Below are 13460 nucleotides of genomic sequence, written 5' to 3'. Positions count from 1 at the left end.
AATTTACATTTATCTCTTTAATAATAGCCGTATTCTGTCTGTTCAAAAGGATTACCGCGTCCCGTAACGGAAACACGAAATGTGATATATAAAGGACGGGCGACCCCGTGGATTTTTCCACGGTCTAACGACTTCTATATTATAATGCCCGTATACGTCTGTCCGTCCGTCTGTCTGTCTGTCACGCAAAATGGTAGCTTAGCTGCGACGGGCGAACCCGTGGATTTTTCCACGGGCTAACGACTAGTTTAAAAAAAAACATAAGGCGAACTAATTATGCAGAAAACCTATAACAGTTAATATTTTACAGAACGCATTTTATGATTCGTTTCAACCTAGAGGTAACGCGGGAATGTATTATAATTGTTAATGCAAGCCCCTAATCTGGCATAAGCAAAACTAGCACCCAGTTCTTAAAATTCCCAGCAATTTATTCCCCTAGGTTTTTCGCTTTCTTGATATGCGTGCTGGCGCGGTTCGCCTAAAGTCACTGTTGTAGGAATCCGCCGTGTTCGCAGGACTTTTCAAAATTGGAACGTCGGTCAAGAAAGCTTTGCTAATATTGCAAACTGAAAAAGAAAAAAAAAAGCTAAGAACGACGAAGTAGCCTGGGTTACGTTTTGACCGTGGCAGATAAGCGAAATAACAGTTGTATTTCAGAATCTCCGTTCCACAGCTTCATAGCTGGTCAGTTATCTTGTTTCTATTGTTTTTATTGCTGCACATGTTTTAGACGTTTTATTTCCACGGTTATAAACATAGAATAATGCAAATTGTGATTTTTAAAAGTGCAATTTCCTATGTTTTATAGGCACCCCTCAAAAGGACTCAATGAGAGATTCAGTGGATTCTTACACGGGAATTCCGCTAGTGTTTTATAATAAATACAAATATGTATCTAATAATGATATCTAATATATTTTCAATAACAGATGTATGTGGTAAAACATCTTTTCATCAGATAGGTTGTAACTATAGCTATAGCTATAACTTTAAAATTAATATATATACAAAGTGTTCAATTATATCTTGATGAAATCGAAAGCATTTCCATCTGAATCTAGATTTTGATAGATAGAAGGTGCGATTGTCAATAAAAACCTGCTAAAGAAGCTATAGTTTATGTCTGCAAAAAATAGGTCCAGTAGGTTTTAAACATAATTTGTTATCTATAGTTTTCTCTATATTGTTAGGATAATTTCACTATCTTGATACTATTGCCCACCCTGCATTTACATGGCTACTCTATATGTGTGCATCACAAATCACGCCGCTAGTCCAAAAGTCAGCCTTAGCCTCTCCTTGCACCACGACCCATCAAATTTTTGAGCACAGAAAATTCCATCATACTTTTGCTTAAAACAACTACTGTTACGTGATGTCAGAATAGCCTACTTGATTTTCCACCAATTCCTTGATACACTAGGTGATGAAAAACGTTTCTTATTTAAGAGTTTTACATTTTTACAACTAGTAAGTGTCCTCATAAAGTGGCTTCTTATCAATTGTCCCTTTAAAAATGTGCACAAACAAGTAAAGAATGAGCGTAAATGATGAACTCAGGCAAGGGAACTACATTCTATGTTGCTATCAAAATGTATAGCTAGGTTTTTCTCGATCATAGCCACTTGCAGAATTCAGTAAAGCACACGGCTTGTTGCAAACTAGTTGCTTACGAAATATGTGTAATTTTTAATTGGCTTGTGTATTTAAAGCTCACCTCCTAAGAAAAATCAAGTCGCCCTAAATGGATTCATAACATCTTAAGGAGAAACAATTTAACGTTTATTTATTTAAAATCGGTACAGTATTCAAGAAACCAGACAGGGTGTTTTAAAACTTGCGCCTCACGTCACTAATGAAAAGCTCACATTTGGACCCCTGGAATGAGAGGCAAAACTTTGCGCATAGAATTTAATTTGTAAAAAAAAAATCCACAAGTAATCACAAAGAATCGTTTTCTAAATTAGACTTTATGCGCAGTACCTGGTTGTCTTAACCACCAAAAGAAAAAGGGTATTTCTTTTTCAACTTTCCTAAAGATCCCAAACAACGATTTATATTGATGAAACTGCTCAAAAGTGACGGTGCACTTCCAAAGAATTTAAAGAGCTGTGAAGCTCATTTCACTTCTGAGTGCTTTGATTTCAAAACCGATTATTTTGAAAGAAAAGAACAAAGAGCAGAAGGTTATAAGATATTTTTTATCATCATTTATTTGACTCATACTCTATTATTTAATTTTAATACATTTTTGTACGACGACAGGTAAGATATGCAGTGCACGCAAGTAGTACTGGTTGTCTTCCATCAATCTTTTTAAATAAACCAATCACTGTTGAGCGACCATGCAAGTTTGAATCGCCTCATAGTAATTGAGATTATTGCGGTAATTTTTCCCTGTACGCTTTCAGTCGTCTCCATGAAAGTCGAGCTATTGTGAAAGTGGCATTCGGATGAAAATGCCTTTTACATTGTGTTTAGTTCCTCCTTCTACAGGCTACGTACCGAAAAAATAACACTGATGTGAAGTTGGAAGGTTCCGTATTCGTTATATATTTTTTGTTTATGCAAACAAGCGGGATTACTGAAGAAGCGAAATAATGGTCAATTAAAATTTAACTCAATTTGAAACTAGAGCCTGCTGGACAGAGCTTAATCACTTTATTTTTACCTTTGTGTGAAATCTCTCTGTTTTTGAAAAACATGCATTCTCTCTATAAAAAAGATCTGAATATTTTTGGCGGGAAGAAAGTTGACATTCAAAACTAAGACGTATATTAATTATTTATTTGTTTTATTATTTTTACACGAGTAAGGATTTCTTTTTAAGTTTTTATATCTGCATTATTTTATTGTTTTGTGGAATTCTTGCATTATTTTTAACAGAGGGATTGATTTTCGTCAAGCGTGCTTTTTAGACAGTTTTACCATTTTACTTACTACATTTTTTTATATTACAAAGAAATATTTCCCAAGCGTTAGTTTTAAGTTTAATGACACTTTTCTTTTATTAAAAGTACCCAATAAGGAATTAAATATGACATTAAATCTTGTTCATAGGTTGAGTTCATCATTGCGGTGGCTTGCCACCTCTTTGTAAATTATTTTCTTATTCATACCCATAACTGATATCCCATGACATTTTAAGAAAACGATTTAATTCCACGTCTTGTGGAGATAAGCCATGTTGAGTGAGAGAGGATAGTTTCTGAAATTTTTTTTATTAAAACCAAGATTGGTTGGATAGAAGTTTGAGTAGACGATGGTAAGTTGCGTTTTTACTGATTTACTATGTATTTTTTTCTTTTGCCTCATTCAAAGAACGCTGCATCTGTTTTTAATTTATTTATAGATTGACCGAAGAAACTTAGAAGCAAGAATAGAAAATATGTCAAACTGAACGATGGTTAGTTAACTTATGTTGGTTTAGCAGCATTTTATGAAGAGGTGGAAAAAGGAATGATTCTGGATTGCTGTATGTGTTTTTTTAATTTCTAATATATTACGCATCGTATGCAGTGAATAGGTGCGCGCCTGCCAAACTGCAATATACTTACTAAAGTATATAAAGTCTATGATTGATGCTCATACAATATACTTCATATAAATTCTTAGCGCGTGTGTACTCTGAAAAATGCAATTTACAATACAATTAATACTATATTCAACGATAAATATCAAAATGTTAATACTGTTTTCTATTGTTTAACATCAAATGGTTTGTAATCATGGAATTAATAAAAAAAAACTTTCATGATTTGGATTATTATTTTACTGGAATCATAGTATACTGCTCAGATAAACGATACTAACGTATTTATTAAAATTGCAACGTAAAGTTGTGTTCTTTACAGGCTTTAATCGGGGAAGTTGATGTTTTTTTCGGAAGAATATCTTTCCGTAGTTATTCATCATAATATCGGATTCGTCCGTAAAAATAACGTCGTCAAAGGCTTCCTCTCCCTTAGTAATTTTTCACAAAATTTAAAAAAAAAATAAAAAAATCGTACCAACAAATGCAAGTTTGTCATTTTGTTTATAGCATTTGTCTATAAATCAAAATGTGGTATGTTCAATATTCTTTGACGTCCAGACCGGTTTTGCTGTTATAATGTCGCGCTCACGATGTTAGGTGTTCTGATTCCAGTACTATAGAATAGAATCAGTATGTAACGTTCTGTATGGCTGGTAAATGCTTAGCTAATCACCCTTTGATAACTGGGCATTAGAAATTCAGCATAGAGAAGAATTAGCAGTTTCGATTTTACTAAACTTATATTACAGCGCACAATAATTATTATTTTTTAAAAATTTCAGCTTTTCTCAAACATTGGGGCACACTGGTCGAACTCCTCTATTGAAATTTTTACTATTTGCATCCTTGCGGGTCTCCATGTTTCGATCTTGTTGCAACAAAATGTTTATCAAACCTTTCTTCACTAGATGCAATAGGAGATGTTGCAGCTAGTTATAAAAGCTAAAACACAAACAATTATCATTTCATCATGGATTATCATTTCGGCTAATTTGTCCTAATTGACGCTGCTTAACGACCTTTTTGTGTCTCCCTTTATTAATTATTAAAACAATTTTTTTCCTCCGTACTATTATTGCAAACTTTCTAACGCGCTAAAAAGTATATAATTAGAACGGAGTTGCATTTATTTTAAAATTGCATTCTACCGATTTTTCTGACCGTGTGAGCTTGTGACGTATGAGACGTTTCTATAACAAGCATTTCTATTACTATAATAACTATATTTCTGTGTTAAAAGAATACAGTCAACTCCTGGTAACTCGAACCTCCAAAGGACTAGAGAAAACAGTTCGACTTAACGAATGTTAAGAAAATGTTCGACTTAAGCGAAGCATCCGTTAATTCGAACTTAGGCAAAAATGATATAATAGCTCGAGCTAAGGTGACTTTTTTTTTCACGTGCCAATCACTATGAAAAATGCGTTATCACTATTACTGCAACGCCTTTCATTATCCAACTGTCAGAACAAAAGTGTATGGTGGACAATTTAAAAAAACATAACATATATTTTAAAAGGGGATCGTCACTCGCAAGAAAGAAACTTTTGTTACGGGCAAGAATGTATTTATTTTCTTACCTTTTTTTCTACCTCTTCAGCCATCCATCTAACGCTTTAAAATTTATAAGATATCAAAACGAACATTTTGGCTCCTTTGTAAAGAGAACTATTTAAGAACAACATCTTTTGAAATTTCTGGCTACGTTACATACCGGTATTTATTTTTCGAACATGTGTTTTTTACTTAGACACTAACGTTTGAGTTATCCGAAGAAATTAACTGAGGGAGACCATGGTTCGAGTTATCCGAGGTTCGAATTAACGAGTAGATTTATAAGGAAGTATTAAGAAATGTCCGAGGGACGTAGAAAACAGTTCGAGCTAATAAAAGTTCGAGCTAACCGGTGTTTGCGTTACAGGGAGTCTACTGTATTTATACAAGTAAAACTTCAACTACGTGAAATATCTACTTTTCTGAGTTTTTACCGTTTTTGATTGGTTAATCTACACGAAATATATGTTACTTTTATCTACTCAGAGAAGAGTGCAACTTCCCATAATGCAAACAGCTTTTATGTTTTCTCTGATTGGCCAAAAAAACATTTTTTTATTTTTTATTTGATTAGTTCATAAAAGTACGTTAAGCATTCAGTAAAAGTACGAAAAAGTGGAAATAACTGACGTCATTTTCTGCTTTGCTATCTAGGGTTCTCATGGGACAAAAATAAACTAATACATTCGTTTCGTCGTTCGCCAAAATTTAGCCTATACGTCATCCTGCTTGTATCTCCTTAACTGTTCGTCAAAAGCACAAGATTCTGTACATTTCCTGAATCAGCGTTTCAAACTCAGCATATTACGGCAACGGACAAACAAATTTCGCCAAATTTTTTTTATATTTACACTGCTGACATCATCCAAATACTTAGAACAACAAATGATTTTTCTACGAGGCTTATAGTACATTAAATTGACGTCGATATTGCTGAAAAGGTAAGGTCATTGCACTTTTACATTTCAGGCTGAATAACATGGAAACGAATGGATGTAACAACTTAAATTAATATTTCATAACTGGGCTAACACGGTTAATACATCTGTTTTAAAAAGACAGATTGTATTAATAAAGATACTCTTGAACCTTTAGAATGAAGGCAGCCAGTATTCTTCAAAAAAGTAAGTTTGGTGTGTTTCTATTAAAATGTATTATAAAATTTCAACAAACAAGTATATTTAAAAATGTTCAGTAATTTTGCCCCTAAAATAACTATAGCTTAGCACTGTTTACTATCTGTGTGTGTAACGTTATTCATTAATGACGCCTAAATCACTGCCCTACACCCAGCTCTCTATACTATACAAATTCAGGAGTGATTTTTCGACTTTAAAATCTTCAACCTCTTAAGTTTCATCATCATCATTCTCAGCTTAACGTCGATTGATACAATATAGCCTTCCTTTCATAATTATATTGACTGATGAGAAACGCCTTGAACATATCAACATTGTGTGTGGAGAGTATTTTTAATACTTTAAAGATAATTTTCTTTTTCCCTTTGTGTTTTAGCGGCTATGTCATGGAATATTTATTTTGGAAATATGCTTAATGCACAAATAGAGATGGTAATGGAAATGATAACTCAAACATTTTGCAAATCTGACATAAAGGTAACTATATATAACGCTATAATCAAATTTCTGTTCCTTTCTCATTTGCACATTTATTTCTAGTACAGGTTTGAAAAATCCATAATTTTTTTTTTCAGAATTACGATTATGTAATGAAAGTGCTATTTCCTGATTTGTCTTATCCGCCTTTATGCAAAATCAACAGGTCTCACTTTCACTAACGTAAGTTTATGGACATTGTTTATATATGCATGTATGTGATAGGCTAATGTATAAAAGTACATTAATACTTTTCTTACCTACTGAATGCTATGTACATCCTTGTTTCAGGCAGAAAAGATTTTGGCACGTGGTGGTGAAGTTGAGGAAAATGAAAAAGGTATTGTGGCTGTTAGGTTTTCATGAAAGATGTATTTCTAAATTGAATTATAGTTCACAACAATGTATTTTGTTTTTAATAACCAGCTGAAGATGTTCCAGAAGCACCTGTTAGTGATCATGAATTAGTAGAAGAAAACAATCCATCTGCCAAAAATAATATGGTATGCTATTAAATCATTTCTTTCTCCATGCTGCATTACCTTTTATTGTCGGGTCTATAATCAGGTTTTGATATTGTTTGTTTCAGGTTGAAACATCGTCTACGTCAAATAGTTTAGAAAGGTATGTTCATTTCTTTTTTAATATGTACTGAAATTGCTGTATAAGCCAACTAATTTAAGATTAAATTAAGAATTGAAGTTGCGCATATAAGAAAGAGTCTGCAGCTTTAACTGGTACTAATTTTAGATTCTTTTATCCTTGCCTTAGTATGTTGATGAGAGAAAATATCAGGTTGAAAAAGAAAATTTCAGAGCTCGAGAACCAACTTTCAACTGACTCTACAAGCTTACCTATCAAAAAGTATGATTTTTACTGCCATATACTATTTACAACATGTAGATTTTTATTTCTCCTATCTCCTTTATTCGAATTATATTTTAAATGTATTCAAATTATTATTTGAAAGTAAAAGAGAAAAAAAATTAGCAAAACCAGAAATGCCAACAAAAATATTCTGCAAAAGCTTCATTCTGCCGAAAATCTTAGTTTAAATGTAATATATTCCTGCGAAATTCAACTCTTGCAAGACATATTGCAATTAAAATACTAACAAGAAATTTCTGTTTCCCACTGTTTTCTTGCAGTCTCAAACTATGTTAATTTAATTGTTTGAATTGTTTCATAGAAACCGCAAAAAATGTCCATTACAGTCATGTGATAGTTGTGTTACAAATTTATCTCGGCACATGATAGAAGTACACTATTGGCCCCAGAGTAAGGCAAAATATTGCGTTGGCATATACGGATTGAGGAAACCAGGTGTTAAAAAAGAAAATTGTGAAAAAAAAATAACGGTCAATGGAGAAAAGAAGAAAACATTCAAGAAGTACCACAAGTTAAGAAAATGCCCGATTTTAGGTTGTCATTCTAGAAACAAAAGAATGAGTTTGCACCTTCAAGACGTCCACAAACTATCAAAAGGACCTTACTATTATAGTATGTTGAAATTAGCCAGGGTGTGTGACGTTGCATCAAACAACGGAGATACACATGTGACATCCATCCCTGCCAAGCATGTCGCCACTGATGCTCTTCCGCAGGAAACATCCGAAGTAACAGATTCGGATAGTGACATGGAAGATGACGAAGTGGTTGACTCTGCTGAAATTTTAGAGAGGTTTGTGACATATAAAATTTCAGTTGATGGAGGGAAGAGTTGCCAAAAGAGTGCTATTCAATCAAAGCAGCAATTGAGAGATATTTTGGCAGCTTTGGATTCCTCAAATCCCAGTGATTTAGTCAGAAAATATAAAATTCGCGACACCTTTTTGACAACGTATGCCGAAAAGACAAAGGAATACAAAGCTTTAACCATTAAACGGTATCTTTTGTCACTGTCACACTTCTATGACTTTCTCCTTACTGAGGAGATCCATCTACCTGGAATAACACCAGATATGATTTTAAGGATGAAAGTTAGTGTATCTCGATGGAGCAAATCTTATAATGGAACGGTAGAGATACAGCAGCTTGAGAGACAGATGGAGGAGCAACAAGTGCTTATCACGCCTGAGCAGATCCAACGGTATGAGGAGTCAGCCAGTGCAAAAGAGGCTATCTCGATAATTAAAGATTTTTGTAGCCCTTACCGAGAAAAGACCTTATCTCGTCAAGAATATGCGTGTATACGGGATTTTCTCATAACGGAAATAACTATAATTAATTGTCAGAGGTCTGGCGTACCTAGCAACATGACCATCGATGAGGCGAAGGCTGCTGTATTTCGTGATGGAAAATATATTATTAAAGTAAAACGTCACAAGACATTTAGGAAACACGGTCCTGTTAATCTGTGTACGAGCGAAACCTTGTACCAACAGCTCTTAATTTTTATCGATTCAATTCGCAGTCAGATACACAGTGACCTTGAAAATGTTTTTGTTTCATATAATGACAAGATGTTAGAATCTGGAGCAATATCAAAACAAATTAATAGCACTTGGAAAAGGTCCGGTGTTTATGGTGAAAACGATCCGCCAGTGAGGAAAAACATCACTTCAAATATATTTCGAAAGTCTGGATCCACCATCATTGAAGATAAAAATCCAAGTGAAGCTTCATATGTTGCTAGCCTGTTGACGCACTCTGAGAGCACCTCCAAAAAATACTACCGTTTGATAGAAAAGGAAAAGTATGCCCTTAAGGGTACAGCTGCCTTGGAGGAAACTTTTAACAAACGTGGCAAAACAAATATTTACGAAAAAAAGAAAACGTGGACTGATGCCGAAGTCGGGGAGTTGGAGACTCTATTTAAGCAGTTTTTGACTGCGAAAGCTGTCAGAATTGGCGATATACGTAATCTACGTGAAACGTTTATCCATCTTATTCATTTGTCTGATCGGCAGATTTTAGATAAATTGAGAAGCTACTGGCGCTATGGAGTCACGGAAGAGGAGAAAGGTATTTAAAACTATCGCATTTTTCTTCTTATATGTTGTATTGGTGACTTTTATTTGTTTTACGTTAGTATAAATATAAAGTTTTTAATGAAAATTGTGCCTGTTTTTTTATTAAATTTAAAAGAATTCATTTCCTATCTTTTAATAGATGGTAATGATGCTGTTGACAACTCCTGCTCCTCTATTGCAACTGAATACAAACAATCTGTGTCAAAAGGAGGTATGTTTGTGTTGTGCTACTTGCTAGTTTAATTGATTTTGAAAAAAGCGCTGAAGCTTTCACAGGCAGAAACTCGCGAAATGCATTTTTTTGTGAAATTCACAATTCTAGTTAAGGCTTAATAGTGTGTGGTATGCTCTTGTTGCGAAAACACAATTTTGTTTTTGATATAGTAGATAAGCATCATGGTAAAAACGAAGATGTTGACGAAGAAAGTGAAGATAATGATTATGAAAATACAGTTTCTGGGAAGGAAAAGATTTTCTCGAATGTTGAAGCTAACATCATTGTCGAAAAGTGTGCCGAGATCATTCGTTCTGGACCAATATCCATCAATAGAGTAGAACGTGCACTCGAATCAAGCTCTGTTGGAAAACGTGTACTACAAAACTTTGACATGTCGCAAATACAAACAAGGCTTAAATATGAGCGCTTGAAGTACAGAAAAAGTTTCAGAAAAAAGTGTCTCTAAACTGTTTTATTTCTACCTTTACTGTACGAAACATTTAACTATAATTTTAATTTTTTTCCCACTATTAAACGCTCCTCATTAAAATAAGTACCATTTGTTAAAATAGTTATATCGTTTTGCAGTATACAAGTTATGTTTTATGTGCATCACTTGACATTTTTATGTATGTTATTTTTTTGTACATATATTTAGTTATGCAAAAACAAAGAACAAAATTTCCGTAATTTGCTACATTATTCATCATTCACCTAAATCTAACATCGTTTGCTTATGTGAAACCTTATTACATTGCCTTTATCGTTATGAGTCTTATGAGTCGCCGTTAGGAAGAACTGCCATGTAACTAAAAACAGTCAATAAATGCACGATAAAAAGCCCTTGATGCTCGTTAAGGAGAAATGGGCGTTTTGGAAAAAGAAGTATAAATGTTATACTACAGTAGGGGACAAATATTAAATAGGGTGCCTAACCTCAAAAGGCGCTACATCTAGCTAAATTTAGTACTTAATAAGTCGGTTAGGAATAACGAAATTGTAACGAAAAGTATAAGCTAAACGCCAGGAACGGTCTATTTAATTTTGCAACTGTATTCTGTAAAGGACCCTGCAGTAAAGAGCGCGAGTGTTCTCATCTGTTTAAAACAAACTGGAATAAAAACAAAAATATCCTTTTAAAATAAATACGCAACATACTGTCATAAAAGTGAGGGAAAGTCGAAAATAGTAACATTAGTCATTTATTGCAGCGTGTGCCAAGAAGGTAAAAAAATGGCCCGGTTAATGGCTCAGCACTATTGTTAGGTCACGCTACTATATCTTTAGTGTGTCAATAACGTATCCGTATTATAACTTGAACAGCACGTTATTATAAAAACTGTGGGTAATACAATAGCAGTTTTGACCACTAACAATTATACTTGCGATATAATGATTTGGCTTTTATATATAGACAGCAAGACAAAGCGGACAGCAAAGCACAAATTTAGGTAGCGTTATTAAGATTCTTAGGTGCGACCTTGAATCAGCCGATCTGACAATTCTTCCGAACGCACCTGAAGTTGAAACTATGATGTGGCGTATTCTATTTAGAAGCGCGCTGTTTGTGATATAATATTGCAGGATAAATCATTGGTATAAGAAATTTCGAAGATTTCGGGAAACAAAGTTTCTTTTCGGATTCTGCACTGCAATTAGTGCGTAAATTACGCGCATGTGCTGTGCCAAAACAGAGTTCTCCCTCAATAAAAGATGTGAAAAAGGTGCAAATAAACCAAAGGTCAAAAGTATCATCCGTAGTACGAAGACAAAGATACAGAAATTAAAAGCAAAACGCCCACCTAGATATTGTATGTTCTGTGAAAAAATGATACCAAACAAACTGAGTAGACACATCCAACGTGTTCACAAGGCTGATGATAGAGTAAAAACAGCACTGTCTGTTAACAAAAATGAGCGAAATCTAATTTTTCAACAATTTCGATTGGATGGTATTGCTGTCTATAACAGAAAGCAGGCAGGTGAAGTAAATATAAAGTACCAAAGAGAAAGGCGAAGGAGAAAAACAGATACTGACAACCTTATTTATTGTAGTGATTGCAACAAATTTATTTTGCCAAAAAGTTTTTTCTGTCACAAAAGAAATTGCAAAGGAGATAGGAGAAGGAAGATTGCCCCCACACCAGTGTTTGTATTGGAGACTCAGGAGCGAAATGATGGGCTTGATCTCTCACCAGAATTTCAAGAACACATCCTGTCAGAATTCAGAAATGATCGCATTGGAAATGTTTGTAGAAACGATGCTACTCTTTTAAAACTAGGTGATGTGTTTTATGCCAGGGTTAAGAGGAAGAAAGATAAACGTGTACAAGTACGGAAAACTATCAAATCTGAAGTAAGGATCATAGGCCACATCTATGATAGAGCTCTTCAACAAAAACAATTTAACTGTGCTTTTAATAACTCGCTTGACATTTTTAAGAGGGATAATTTTTCGTGTTTACGATTAGCCATTGAGAAGTACACATCTGCAGAAGATGATACCATAAAACCTGGCTTAAAACAAAATATATATTATATTTTAAAAAGATCTTCTAAAATACTGCGAGCTTTAATGATTTCGCAAAACAAAACCGATGTTGCTCAAGAAATTCAAAATTTTATTGATCTGCTAGATTTGTGGAAATATTTGATATTTGGTGATGCAATTTATGAGACAAACAAGAGAAGGGAAGTATTTTTAAGAAAGCCAGCTCAGCTTCCAAATGAAAATGACATGAAAATTATGAGAACGCATATCCTTGATAGAATAGAGACTCTTACTAAAGATAAGTTAGTGTTTTTTACGACTAGCGATTTTGTTGAACTTCGGGATGTCACATTATCAAGGTTAGTAATAGAGAATGGGCGTAATGCTGGTGAGCCTTCCCGTCTTGAAATTTCTGATTGGAACATGGCAAAAAACGATGAATGGATTGACAAACAAAATATGTCCCATTTGGATGAATTTGACAGGATCTTAGAAAGTTACAAATATACCAGGTATGGGATTGGATTTTTATTGGAAGAGCTGTGGTGTAACCCCTGTATGTTTGTGTTAATAGTTCTTCCTATTCTAAAAATTATTACTAAAAGTTATTCCTGTCGTTCCCAAAAAATATAGTTGTCCATTTGTTAAATGAGATATCAATCCAGCTAACAATTGCAACTTGTAATACACAAAGGAAAAACGATATCGATGGAGCTGTGGTGGCTATTCCTTGACACCTTTAATTGCACTTTCTTTTACATCACAAAATGTAATTTTCAATTCATTTTCTCCTCAAATAGGTAAAGGGAACAAACATTTGGTACCTCTTCTAATACCCAAAGAAACAGAAGCTGCACTAGATCTTTTGTCGTCCCCAGATTATCGTAAAATTGCTGGAATTTCGGTAGATAATCCTTCCGTTTTTGCCAACACGCGACAGTCAGAAGATCATACTTCTGGATGGCATAGTCTCCACAGCATAATGGAAAATTTGCCATTAAAAGAGCCTGAGAAGACCAAGTCCACTGCTAACAGGCATCGAATAAGTACGCTATTGGCCTCTATGGATTAA

The 13460-nt window shown here is 34.1% G+C and overlaps 2 protein-coding genes across 2 annotated transcripts; both read left to right on the top strand.

Moving 5' to 3' along the window:
• The first annotated feature begins 5591 nt into the window (after nucleotides 1-5591).
• On the top strand, nucleotides 5592-10581 carry LOC130627439 (uncharacterized). The gene is made up of 7 exons (XM_057441387.1): nucleotides 5592-7048; nucleotides 7135-7211; nucleotides 7298-7332; nucleotides 7480-7572; nucleotides 7898-9672; nucleotides 9820-9891; nucleotides 10065-10581. Exons 1-7 carry the CDS (start codon nucleotides 6976-6978, stop codon nucleotides 10361-10363), a joined length of 2424 nt encoding a protein of 807 aa, XP_057297370.1. The 5' UTR covers nucleotides 5592-6975; the 3' UTR covers nucleotides 10364-10581.
• A 142-nt stretch (nucleotides 10582-10723) lies between these two features.
• Nucleotides 10724-13460, top strand: LOC130627280 (uncharacterized). Its single transcript, XM_057441377.1, has 4 exons — nucleotides 10724-10801; nucleotides 11312-11438; nucleotides 11592-12944; nucleotides 13189-13460. The coding sequence occupies exons 1-4, from the start codon at nucleotides 10724-10726 to the stop codon at nucleotides 13458-13460; spliced, it is 1830 nt and encodes a 609-aa protein (XP_057297360.1).

This window comes from Hydractinia symbiolongicarpus, chromosome 1 (assembly GCF_029227915.1).
Source record: "Hydractinia symbiolongicarpus strain clone_291-10 chromosome 1, HSymV2.1, whole genome shotgun sequence".
Lineage (NCBI taxonomy): Eukaryota > Metazoa > Cnidaria > Hydrozoa > Anthoathecata > Hydractiniidae > Hydractinia > Hydractinia symbiolongicarpus.
Note: the sequence above shows the minus strand (reverse complement) of the source record. Positions and strands in the feature narration are given on the sequence as shown.

What these genes read in the sequence shown, in the direction of transcription:
- LOC130627280 (XM_057441377.1), top strand. Translation starts at nt 10,724, where the DNA reads ATGCACGATAAAAAGCCCTTGATGCTCGTTAAGGAGAAATGGGCGTTT. An exon ending in AGTATAAATGTTATACTACA is followed by an intron (nt 10,802 to 11,311) that starts GTAGGGGACAAA and finishes TTTTATATATAG; the next exon opens with ACAGCAAGACAAAGCGGACA. An exon ending in AGTTGAAACTATGATGTGGC is followed by an intron (nt 11,439 to 11,591) that starts GTATTCTATTTA and finishes GTGCCAAAACAG; the next exon opens with AGTTCTCCCTCAATAAAAGA.
- LOC130627439 (XM_057441387.1), top strand. Translation starts at nt 6,976, where the DNA reads ATGCTATGTACATCCTTGTTTCAGGCAGAAAAGATTTTGGCACGTGGT. An exon ending in CATCTGCCAAAAATAATATG is followed by an intron (nt 7,212 to 7,297) that starts GTATGCTATTAA and finishes TGTTTGTTTCAG; the next exon opens with GTTGAAACATCGTCTACGTC. An exon ending in ACAAGCTTACCTATCAAAAA is followed by an intron (nt 7,573 to 7,897) that starts GTATGATTTTTA and finishes ATTGTTTCATAG; the next exon opens with AAACCGCAAAAAATGTCCAT.